Here is a 12,485-nt window from a genome sequence, read left to right on the forward strand (position 1 = left end):
GTTTTGATTTTCTTAACTCTAGTTGTCCTTATTTAGTTTTGTGTTGTAAGCTTTTTCATATTAAAAAATAAAAAACAAATTTCAGGGTTTAAGAGCCTCCTCAGCAACGAAAATTATTAGCTTTTGGAAACAGGCCCCTTCTTCTGTTCCCAGTTGCACTCTCTTCTCCTCTCTCTCTCTCTGATATCTCTCTAGGGCTAAGCTCTCCATTCCTCTTCTTCTTCTTTAAAGCTCGCTTCGCTTTACTCTCTCTCTCTCTCTCTCTCAAATTCGAAAGCAGCCATGGATTCGCATACTAACGATGCCAACCTTGACGGGGAAGCTCACGACGTTGACCGGCCAGACCACAGAGGCGGAGGTGAGGCGGAGGACGAAGACTACAAGTCGTCGTCTCAGCCTCACACCGGCGACGGAGCCAGCCCCGGGTAAATTTTCTCCTTCTCCTCAAACTAACGACGCCGTTTTGTATAGCTTAGGAAAACCTAAGATGAATCTCAGCTAGCTTATTTTTGTAATTCCGTAGGAAAATCTTTATAGGGGGTTTGGCGAGAGAGACCACTACAGGTAGAATTTGAATTCTGAGTTGATTGCGTTTGTGTTGAGCGTTTCTGATTATTTTAGGGTTTCTGAGTTTGTGGTTTGTGGTAATGCAGCTCAATTTGTGAAGCATTTTGGTAAATATGGGGAGATTATAGATTCGGTGATAATGAAGGATCGGAAAACCGGGCAGCCAAGGGGCTTCGGGTTTGTGACCTATGCTAACCCCTCTGTGGTTGATACTGTCATAGAAGAGACTCATGTTATCAATGGCAAGCAAGTAGGGGCTTTTTCTTTCTTTACTTTTTGATTCATTGTCGATTTTGAGCTGTGTACTACTTTTTCTAGTCATACGAGTTTCAATTGTTGATTTGTGTTAATGGCATTTGATAGGTGGAAATCAAGAGGACAATACCCAGGGGAGCAATGGGGTCGAAGGATTTCAAGACGAAGAAGATTTTTGTGGGTGGAATTCCCACAACAGTGAATGAAGGTGATCGGTGGTTCGCTGTTCTCTTTTCAGTTTAATGTTCTTCTTTGAATGTTAGCTGTGGAGGGACTTACATGTGTGTTACTTGTAAATGGGCAGATGAGTTTAGCGACTTCTTTTCACAGTTTGGAGAGGTCAAGGAACATCAGATTATGCGGGACCATTCCACTGGTCGCTCGCGGGGATTTGGATTTGTTACCTTTGAGACAGAGCAAGCAGTTGATGATCTCTTGGACAAGGGGAACAAGCTTGAGTTCGCCGGAGCTCAGGTAAGCTGTCTGCTGAAAGAAAGGCCTTATCACGTTATTATTTTGTCACATTGTGTGGATTCAGAAATACTTATATGCATTAGCTATTGTATTGGTTAGCGCATTATCATTAGATGTTTGTCATTGAATTTTGCATGGATGGTCAGTAAAGGTGATATAATGCTGTAGGCTAGACTCCATAGTAACTGTTGCCCACCATCTTCATATGAGGGAGGCTCTTGAATGTACGGTCCTTTAAATCTTAAAACCACTGGCAACTGAGTATCTTGTTTGTCAATATGTTTCTTGCATGTTTTGTTCTCACGCTGCCACTTGAGCTTTTGCTCCCTATTTATGAGCTACTTGCAAGACTTCATGATGGCATTATTATTTCAGTTTTCTTTTATTTTCTCTTTAGCTGTCTAGTGTTGATTAGTAGATTTACAATGGTTTGCACCACTTTGTTGCTTAGATTAGTAGCAGCCTGTAGATTATTGAAAGTTTTTATTGCTTTGTTCACTTTGGAAACCTATTAAAGAAACCAATTACAAGTGTGGAATAATTCTGGAATCATTATATGGTTCCAGACTTGTTTTTTCACTAGATGCATCCATGATCAATCAAGAAGTTTGATAATTTACATCTTCATCTGTTCTTTCTTTGTAGGTGGAGATAAAAAAGGCAGAGCCAAAGAAGCAAACCCTACCCCCACCCCCATCAAAACGTTACAATGATTCTAGGCCTGCATATGGTGGTGGATATGGAGATAGTTATGGTGGATTTGGAGGGGGAGGCTATGGTAGTGCAGGTGCTTATAGGACAACCGCAGCAGCCTATGCTGGTAGAGGCAGTGCTTATGGAGGATATAGTGGAAGTGAGTTTGGTGGATACGGAGTATACGGCGGCGGCGGCGGCGGTATAGGGGCTTATAGGGGAGAATCCTCAGTTGGAGGCTACGCAGGCCGTTATGCAGGAGCCTATAGCAGAGGTTATGATCTAGGAGGTGGTGGTGGTTATGGTGGAACAGGTGGTGAGAGTTATGGGGGATATGGAAGTGCTGGTGGTGGAGCTGGTGGTGGTTACGGGAGTGGGAGTGGCTATGACACAGGTTTTGGAGGCGGCTATGGAGGTGGCGGTGGAGCTTCCTTTTATGGTAGTAGAGGGGGATATGGTGGTGCTGGTAGTGGTCGATATCATCCTTATGGGAGGTAGAAAGTTTGTTGTATTTTAGGACCAAAGAATCCTTGCAACCACGGCCTCTGGTTTCAGTTTCCATTGTCTCAGAGATGTTCCATTTTTCTCTTCTTTAATTTCTTAAAGGGATCAATTTCCTTTTACTCCCCCAGGAATATCTGGTCTTGTCTTATCTTATTTTTTTCTGCTAATCGACATCAACCCACTGCACATTGTGCAGATGTGACATACATTTTTGATTCTGTACCTTTTTCCGTTTAACCTGCTTTCCCGTCATCTACCTTGTAATTTGTAAACATTAATGTGTTGTGTTTTGATCAAGGATATCAGCCAATAAACTCGTGGGTTTATTGTTCAAAACATCTCATAATTTTCAGTAGTCGTAACAATTTCACGCGCACTAATTTTTCCAATCCTGCCGATTTTTGTCTAGTTGTTTTACCAAATGTTTTATGTGATGAGCGCTCCGTTAGTGGTTTTATATCTTTTATATTAATAGTATTCAAACGGTCATTAGGATTTTATGGTTATTCATTTTTAGATTTCACTTCAATAATTGAGATTAAAATACTTAAGTCTTCTATTATTTTAATCTCAATTCTTGAAATTATATCAAAGGGGTGCGTGACCCTATTTGGACGAAAGGTTATTAGATGGGAGAGCATGGGACAGAGTTGATGTGTAATTAGGTATATTTCTTCAACAAAAAGAAAAGAAAAATGAAAACTAAAAGATTGGGCCTATTCCTGATTCGTTCTCAATTTTTCTCTTTAAAAAAAAAAAATAAATAAAACAGTTGAACTGTTTCTTTTTTATCCTGGCATTCCATCTCCTTTGTCTGAAGTATCAGCCACAGAGGGAGAACCAGAGCTCGAGACAATGGCAATGGTCTCCTTGAACCTCCGCACTGGCCCAAATCCAAAGGTACATAAAAAAAAAAAAACATAAATTATTAATTAATTCTTTGTTTATTTTTAACATTTATTTTTGTAATTTAGCTAATAATCTCCATTTCCCATTTTTGTAGCTGCTTCAAGTCTGTTGCAGAAAGAAAGAGAGGAGCAGAGATAACTATGACCCCTACAAAGTCGTCGAAATTACGCCTCCGCCCAAGAACCTCGGCGTTCGTTGCTTTCCCTCTGTAAGTTCCTAATGAATTTTTTGCTATTATTTTGTGATTTGGGGATTTATAGTTGGTCTTAATCATGTTTATGCCGATTGTTAATTAGTTTTAGGGATTTAATAGTCGGGATGTGATGAGAGGAGGCACAGATTGGGATTGGGATTTAGTGCATATGCCTGTTCCTTGTTTATTGTGTGAGCTGTAATCCACTATGTTTAATCCACCATGATTTGAACTCAAACAATGTGATGATCAAGCCTGAATGGTAGTGAGTAGTGATTAGGATGCCGCTTCCGAGTCCTGATTAGAAGGAAGTTTTTCAAGTGTATGAATCTGGAGATTGTAAGGAGTTACTGGATCGATGTATTGAAACTTGAAAGAGTTGTTAATTGGAACCACTTTTGCTTTGGGGTGGCGTGATCACATATTCCGATAGATTGGTGTAGGCAAAAGCCCCTTTTGAGTATATAGAGAAGAATAGGAGACTGAACCAAAAATACATCCCCACTTAGAAACCTTACTGAAGCTTTGGGACCTTTTGAGATTTAAGCTTTTAGAATCTTTACTCTGTTTTGGAGCTGCATTTGTATATGTGGAGACCTTAGAACTTGTGGAAATGCACATTTTCAGCGCAAGTTTTTCGCTCCTGTTTTAGTATTGTCCCTTCCTTAGCGCATGTCACCTTTTACCTTTCAAAATTTATGAGAACCTAAATGATTTGTTGGACAAAATGAGTGTTGAAATGAAGATGAGCAATAGATTTCATTTGAATCATTCATGAGTAACTTTATTCAGCATGAAAGAGAGCAATAATTTAATAGGTTTAGAGGATGAGAGAGTGCTAATTTCTGCAGAGAGGAGTCTCAAAATATGATTCTAGATTTACTCGATTAAAGTTGAGATGGTAAGCTCTCTAACAGAGGATAAGAGTACTAAAAAATAATCATTGAAACATCTAATTGATGCCTCGACACTTTAAATGAGAAGATCTCGCTATGCTGGGTTCTCTCCATCTCATTCCTTTTGACTTGCCATCAAACAAATGGCTCTGAGGCGCAGAAAAGGAAACAGAAGTGTGTTACCGTTTTGGCAGTTTAGCTATTTGAAGAATGACTTGGGTCAAAATAAGTAAGCACCGTCTGACATGTCAGCTTAGGTTGAAGAGATTTAGAGGAATGTTTGTTTGCAAGTTATGCCAATAGTTTGAAGCACATGGATGATATGAGTTCTTGGTATCGTTATGTTCTTATAATTGAAAATTAGATCTATAGTTCTGTAGTGATCCATCTCAGACTCTTCCAGTCTCCATCCCTTACTCTTTGTGGAGAAAGTAGATGCCATTTAACTCAAACACCAACAACAGCACTATGCATGAGTCCAGAAAACCATGAAATAGCAATAGAAGCTTCCTCAAACTTTATGTTCACTCAACAGTCAACATCAATTGTTTTATGTCTGTCATGCTGCTTCATTGATGGGGATTAGTCGGTAGGCCCAATATGGTTAGTGGAATTGTGCCTGTCATATTGTCAATATTACTCTGCTGGTTCTTTCATGGGAATCAATAGGGCCTATATGATTAGTGGGATTAGAGACATGATCTATATTTCGAGTATCCCATGTTTTTGTTTTCCCTTGTGTATATTCTTATTGCAACTTCTGTGCTGCAGAACATGCAATGCGGGGAGATTGTGACAATAGAAAGCCAAACTTACACAATCTCGGCTGTAACTCATAGGTACCAGCTTCGGAAGGGGAAGTATGAACCGAGCGAGAAGAGGCTCGATGTCTTGTCCACAGCGAGATACGTTTTGAATATATACTTGGATAATTTACTAGAACAATCTTAAGACTTCTTCTTTAAGTTAGTTCCACTTCCACACACTGTTGAAATATTATGAATTGATTGTGCGGTTCTTGGATTCCCTTATCATATCCCGTGCCAACTTGCTGGTTTTCCATGATGTATATAGAAGAAAAAGAAAATAAAAATATAGGGTTATGTGTTTTAGCAAGGCATATGGTTCAAGAAAAAGGCTCTAGTGAGAACTTTAAAATTGAGACTTTCAAATTGTGGTCTTAATTTTAGTTGAATTGTACAGCACATATGTCATCTAACCGTTGATTTAAAAGTTTTTACGTAATCCTCATTAGCGCCTCACACTATACTTCAATAGATTTTTCTTCACAGTTACATTTAGGCTAGGACAACTTGGTCCAGTAACATAAATTTTCTTGGTGTTAAAAAAAATAAGGGTAATTTTTTTTTTCTTTATTCAATCCGGGTTAATTGGAGAAGATGATTGTTACAAGTAAAAACATGTTTACCTGATTGGTGACAGAGGTCCCACCAGTTGGGATATTGTCTTAGCTCCACCTAAATGATTACACGTGTCAAAGACCCAGTGATTAACCTACCCTGCAAAAATCCACAGCAAACTGTCATGTTCCAAAGCCCCCTTTACAACCGTTCGATTGGCCCGAACCGAATCCACGACTCCAGGTCAAAGGGAAGTGGGTTAAGTGGGTCCCACCAGGGCATGTTACATGTTACACGTAAGTGGTCACCCTCACAAGGACTACCCAACCACCGTGTGTTCCCTCACACCAGACCCTTAACCCACATCCGGGCCCTACCAAAAGTCCTCCATGTGCGGGGGTGGTGGGTCCCAATGGCGTGGCGTTTTGGGCCCGCATGTCCGAGGTTAGTGACCCGATAGACAATGGGAGCGCCCCGTTGCTAAAAGACGAAACTGCCCCCCCTCGAGATTAGGCCGGTAAAAATTAAAAACAGAAAACAGAATAACCAAACGACCCGTGACTTTTTCTGTATTGCTACTTTTTCTAGATCATTAATTTCTCTGTAATTTCATTCAGATTTATAATAAAATTCAATGGTTACTACCGTACGTGAAAGTATTTTCATAATTTACACATAAACATGAAATTTTTTTGTAGTTTTATATCATCAATAAAATATTTAGAAACATGTTCAAATAACGTATTAGTAGTGAAAAATATTAAAACGTATTGAAATGTAGTATGTGAGCTGCAGAGTTGAGCTTCACAATAAAGTTTGACAAAAATATAGAAAACTTGACCTCAAATTAACGATAGAGAGGAATTGAAAAGGTGATCGGATTGAAAAAATTCGGGGAAATTTTAACTGTTTTGCCTTAAAAAAAATTGGTTCACCGCAGGTGTAACCATAGTTTCATGCGCCGGGCATGACAGCCGTCCACGTGCTCCTGGCGTCGTTCACGTGCCTGCATGTGGCTCCCGAGGAAGAAGTTAATGAAAAAATTTAAGGTTGCGCGGTTACTTAAGCTTCCCATGTGATTACTATTAATATATATTAGATTAGATAAGCTTTGTAATTATGGTAGTAAATTAAGACGTAAATTATTGGTGGAAAATGGTATTTAAGTCCTACATGTGCTCCCTGAAACTTAGTGTTCTGACCAATGAGATGTGTAAGAAAACATAGGGAGGAGAGTTGACGGCCGTGTCCAATCACATGTCGCCATGTCAGCTGGCTTGGATCGGGACAGGTCATTGTAGAACGGATAGAGGATATTCTTTTCAATATTTGTGTTTCTTGGGAGACTTGTATTATTGGAAAAGTAATATACTAGAATACTAGATTTTTCAAGGTGATTTAATTGATTTGTGAAGAGAGAATAATAGATAACCATGAGAATGATTCAGTGCACCGACCTGCAATTGCACTAATATAAATAGATGATTAGATTATATTAAATATATTTTTAGATCATTAATAAAAATATTAATTATAAATTTCAAGGGTTGAGATTATCTTAGAAGTGTTAGGTCATTTGCACTTTCAGTGTATAGAATAATTTATAGCATCGTATATCTAAAAGATATCATAAGACATTAGTTTAGACTAGAAGATGAAGTTTGATTTAAGTAGAGAATATACATTTTGGGATAGCTCAAAACAGTTAAAGAATATCCAATTGCACATATTTAGAGGTAAGAAGATTAATTAAAATTAGTCCATTTATATCAAGTTGATGCCCTTACTCAACAAATTGTTGATAACTAATCATGAACTTAATATAAAGTGTCTAGTCATTTTTCTAGAAAACCCAACGTTATCCAATAATGTGATATAGAGAGTGAAAAGTATCACCATGCCCGAGCATCTTAGCTCCACCCCAATATACTGGTAACTAGTTTTTCATATCATTTATGACCATTTCAAAAGATACATAACTCTGTTTTTAGATATATACAACTTATTATTACGTATTAAGACAAGAATCTAGCTTCGTCTCAAGATCCTATTAACTATATAAAATAATTAACTACCAAATTCCAATGTCACTTGCAAACCTGTGGAAATACCCTTAATTCAACGGTCCAATACTTACCCACCAACGTAACTCAGGATATCATACCCGCAAACGCCGTCTCCTAAAACCTCAACATAATTTCATTAATTCACATATTCCAGTTTAATAATCTTCTAATTTGGTTGCTTTCACAGTTGAGTTTCACACACACTCACTCTTGTGTGGTCCTCCTCATCCTCTTCCAGAAGGACAATGATTAGCACCGAAAAAAGAAACCGTGAATTATTAAATTTTCACAAAAAAGGAAAAAAAATTAATTGAAGGCGGGAGCGCCCAAAGCAAAAAGGGTAGGTGCCCCCATAACCCACCCCTAACAGTCCCTCTCTCTCTATCACTAAAAACCATTTTACAAGAAGAAGAAGAAGAAAAGCAGAGAGAGAGAGAGAGAGAGAGAGAGCTAGAGCTTTATCGCAGAGAGGAAACCACTCAAAAACAAAGCTTAATTGCTTTTCTTCTGAAGCTTCTGAAGCTTGCCTTCTTCGTCTTCTTCTTCTCTCTAATTTCCACCACGCGACGAAAATTCACAGAGAAAAAACCCCCAGCTTTTTCTTTTTCTTTTTCTTTTTTCCCCTAAATTTTATTACGACTTCATCATCATCTTCTTGTGGTTTTCGTCCTCTTGCTTTCTTGTTCCGATCGGATCTGAAGCTCTCTTCAGACTCAAAAGTCATCTCTCTCTCTAACCCAGCAGCCATGCAAGACTGCTCTGCTCTCTGATCAGGTACCACTCTCTTAGCTTCTTTGATTATTATTCGTCTGCTTTTTTGTGAATTCGAGCTGGGTTTTTGTAAAGAATCGAAATTGGAAACTGGGTTTTGGGCTGTGATAAGTGAGGGTTTTGGGTTTTCTTGGGTCCCAAACGAAAGTTGAAAATGGCGTTTGTTTTGGGGGAAATTTTTGCTTCTGGCCTTGGGTTGTGAAAGATATGTTCTTTGAGTAATTGAATTCGATTCAGAAATTGGGTTTGATTTTGATTGTGAATTAAGGGTGTAGATATATTGGGTTTCGTTTCTTGAATCAAGGCTGTGAATTTTTTTTCTTTTTTTCTTTTCCGGATGTGATTATCTTTGATTGTATAGCTGTGCAGATATTTTGTTTGGATTCATGGTCTATATTTCAAATTGAAACTTGAAAGAGGGTTTTTTTTTTTTTTTCTTTCTGTAATTAATTATGTGATTATGTTGCGTATTCTGTAATTAATGGCCTTTGTAGAGATGCTATCATCTGTTATAATCTCTGTGGTCAATTTGGAATTTGCAGTGGGAGTTCCTGTGTGAGAGCAATGGATTCACTGTCTGACGGGGTCGTTTCTGTTCCAAAGGCTCGCTATTCGGCACCTGAGGGAGGCAACAACCCTAGTTCGACACCTGGGACTTCTCGTCCCTCTCAGCCTCCATCTCCGAAACAATTGAGAAGTGAAGTGGCTTCATCCACATCCAGTGTGGCTGCTCATGCTTATGAAGTGAAGACAGTAGGATATTCAAATGGTTCTGTAATTAATCCCAACAAGGTACCTAACCATGGCGCGCTGCAGGAAGATTTGCTCAGTATGGGGAAACGGTATCAGAGTTCAAATAAAGGCAAAGTTGAACATGGAGGCCCGAATGATGTTCTTGATAAACCAGCCGAAACCTCATTTCAGAACAAGGTTTCTATGGTGGAAGTAAAATCTTCCATCCAGCATCCTGTTGATGATTCTGAGGAATTTGATTCAAGCAGCTTACCAGAATCTAGGAATTATGTTTTAGGTCCAGGTAAAGAAGTTGCTGGACGGAAAAATGGCCACTTAGTTTCTCATTCTGGAGTAGGGACTGCCTTCTGTCCAAGCCCTCAGAACAGTTTATATTCTGCTGCCCCCACTCTCTATTGTGAAGCCAAACAGAGTTTTACCAATACAGAAGTCAGTGAATGTACAAGCAGCATTGAGAAGTCTGCTGAAACTGAAAGTGAGGTCACTAATTCCTGTGAGCTGACTGAGAGCAGAAAGACCAGTATGTATAGAGGTAGCACTGGAAGTGATGTTAGTGATGAGAGCAGCTCCAGTAGTTTGAGCAATAACATGTACAAGCCCCACAAGGCGAATGATGTGAGATGGGAAGCAATTCAAGCTGTCCGAGATCATGATGGGATGCTGGGTTTGAATCATTTCAAGTTGTTGAAGAGACTGGGATGTGGAGATATAGGCAGTGTTTATCTGTCTGAACTGTCGGGCACTAGAACTTGTTTTGCCATGAAGGTTATGGATAAAGCAGCACTGGCCAGTCGCAAAAAGCTTTTGAGGGCTCAGACAGAAAGAGAGATACTACAGTCTCTGGATCACCCTTTCCTGCCCACATTGTATTCACACTTTGAGACAGAGAAGTTCACATGCTTGTTGATGGAGTATTGCCCTGGAGGTGATCTGCATGCACTCAGGCAAAAACAACCTGGAAAGTATTTTCCAGAGCATGCTGCCAGGTTAGATATTCCTTTCCACTTCTTTCAGTTTATTATAATGACTACATGTATTGCACCAAATTACCTTATTTCGTCAATCACATGGATATTTACAAATTACTAGTGTTAGATAAGGAGCACAATTTGTAGTTAACTTGATAATCTTGGACCAGAATAACCCTTGCTCAGAAAATCATACAAATTGTCACCATATATGCATTTTAGCATTTCTAAGCATACAGCTCCTGTCTGTAACTTGTAAGACTCCTGTCTATAACTTGTAAGAGCATATTGTGTGATTTGGTGTATTTTGGGGATTTCAGTGAAATGTGTGGTTTTGAGTGTAAATATGTGGTGTCTGTGATTGTTAAGATTATTTTTGTGGACTTGATTGTTTGGATGTAGAAATCTCTCTTTCCTCTCCTTTTCTGTCTTGTTACACACATGCAGAGAGAGAGAGAGAGAGAGAGAGAGAGAGAGAGAGAGAGAGAGAGAGAGAGAGAGTAAAAAGCAGAAAGACAACAAGTATCAGCACATGTTTATTGACTGAGGTGATAACATGCTAATAAGAATAATTTATTCATCGCACAGGTTTTATGTGGCTGAAGTTCTACTTGCTTTGGAGTATTTGCATATGCTTGGGATCATTTACAGAGACCTCAAACCAGAGAATGTTTTAGTGAGGGAAGATGGGCATATAATGCTTTCAGATTTTGACCTTTCATTAAGATGTGCTGTTTCCCCCACCCTGGTTAGATCTTCAAACTCAGGCATGGAGACAAAGAAATCAGCATATTGTGTTCAGCCCGCGTGCATCGAGCCAACTTGTGTAATGCAGCCAGATTGCATTACACCAGCGTGCTTTGCTCCACGCTTTTTCTCAAGCAAGCCCAAGAAGGACAAGAAAAAGACCAAACCCAAGAATGATGTATATAATCAAGTGAGCCCTCTCCCTGAGCTTATTGCAGAACCCACTAGTGCTAGATCAATGTCCTTTGTGGGAACACACGAGTATCTGGCGCCTGAAATAATCAAAGGTGAAGGCCATGGCAGTGCTGTGGATTGGTGGACGTTTGGGATCTTTCTCTATGAACTTTTATTTGGCAAAACTCCATTCAAGGGAGCAGGGAACCGAGCTACTTTGTTTAACGTCGTCGGGCAGCCTTTGAGATTTCCAGAGTCGCCCAGTGTCAGCTTTGCAGCAAGGGACTTGATCAGAGGTCTACTTGTGAAAGAGCCACAGCATCGTCTTGCTTACCGGCGTGGGGCTACAGAAGTCAAACAGCATCCTTTTTTCCAGAGTGTGAATTGGGCGCTAATCCGGTGTACAAATCCGCCTTCGGTGCCAGCAAAACAGAACCTGTTGGACACTTCTCCAAGACCTGATACTCCGAAAGCAGCCGGCACGGACGGGAAGGTACCGGGTGTTGATTTGAAGCCTTCTGGTAATTATATAGAGATTGATTTCTTTTGATTCTTCCTATATTCTTGTTTTTTCTTTGGATGAACAAAGTCTCCAACCGATTCATATGGGGTGCTACAATCAATGGTTTCTTTCCATTGCAAGGAATCTACAATTTTTGTAGTTCCTTTGATTTGCAAATGTAAAAACCGCACCATTATCATCATGGTAAGCTCTCTCGATTTTACAGCATTGAGGAAAAGCATTGATTGAAATTGAAGAATGAAACTGCTGCTATTTTCTTTTCTTGCAGCGTTAATTATTAGTCTAATTTTGACGTGATCGCTAATTTTATTAATATTAAAAAGGTTGTCCAAATTGGGGTTTGGCTTGACTTTGATAAATAATTATACTAAAGTGAAGGTCTCTTTCAAAATTAAATTCTAGAACCATTTCTGTAATTTAGCAATTTCCATGCCACCCAAAGTTCTTTAGGTCCACGCGCTTGCACCCAACTTTCCCTGCACGGTCACCAGTCATCTTCTATGGACCCTCCATTTTGCGTGCACGGAAGTCCCTTTTGTCCCTCGAAATCTCCAATTATGTTGGAGTCGCAACGCAATGAAATTAAGATCAAGCGTTTCCGGTTAAAACGAGAGATTGACAAAATTATCGA

General features: G+C 39.4%; 3 protein-coding genes across 4 annotated transcripts; all 3 read left to right on the forward strand.

The window, feature by feature from the left end:
* The first annotated feature begins 28 nt into the window (after positions 1–28).
* On the forward strand, positions 29–2,831 carry LOC112190070 (heterogeneous nuclear ribonucleoprotein A0). Of its 2 annotated transcripts, XM_024329501.2 has the most exons (6): positions 34–425; positions 524–564; positions 654–817; positions 931–1,030; positions 1,127–1,296; positions 1,942–2,831. In XM_024329501.2, the coding sequence occupies exons 1-6, from the start codon at positions 283–285 to the stop codon at positions 2,485–2,487; spliced, it is 1,164 nt and encodes a 387-aa protein (XP_024185269.1). In that variant the 5' UTR covers positions 34–282; the 3' UTR covers positions 2,488–2,831. The 2 variants fall into 2 exon arrangements, with proteins under 2 accessions (XP_024185270.1, XP_024185269.1); XM_024329502.2 differs by lacking the exon at positions 524–564 and having other exon boundaries at positions 29–425.
* Positions 2,832–3,235: 404 nt separating this feature from the next.
* On the forward strand, positions 3,236–5,607 carry LOC112190071. Its single transcript, XM_024329503.2, has 3 exons — positions 3,236–3,393; positions 3,497–3,610; positions 5,263–5,607. Exons 1-3 carry the CDS (start codon positions 3,349–3,351, stop codon positions 5,440–5,442), a joined length of 339 nt encoding a protein of 112 aa, XP_024185271.1. The 5' UTR covers positions 3,236–3,348; the 3' UTR covers positions 5,443–5,607.
* Positions 5,608–8,323: 2,716 nt separating this feature from the next.
* On the forward strand, positions 8,324–12,113 carry LOC112186767 (serine/threonine-protein kinase D6PK). Its single transcript, XM_024325277.2, has 3 exons — positions 8,324–8,692; positions 9,232–10,428; positions 10,999–12,113. Exons 2-3 carry the CDS (start codon positions 9,254–9,256, stop codon positions 11,879–11,881), a joined length of 2,058 nt encoding a protein of 685 aa, XP_024181045.1. The 5' UTR covers positions 8,324–8,692; positions 9,232–9,253; the 3' UTR covers positions 11,882–12,113.
* The last annotated feature ends 372 nt before the right edge of the window (positions 12,114–12,485 follow it).

Source organism: Rosa chinensis, chromosome 2, assembly GCF_002994745.2.
Source record: "Rosa chinensis cultivar Old Blush chromosome 2, RchiOBHm-V2, whole genome shotgun sequence".
Classification (NCBI taxonomy): Eukaryota; Viridiplantae; Streptophyta; class Magnoliopsida; order Rosales; family Rosaceae; genus Rosa; species Rosa chinensis.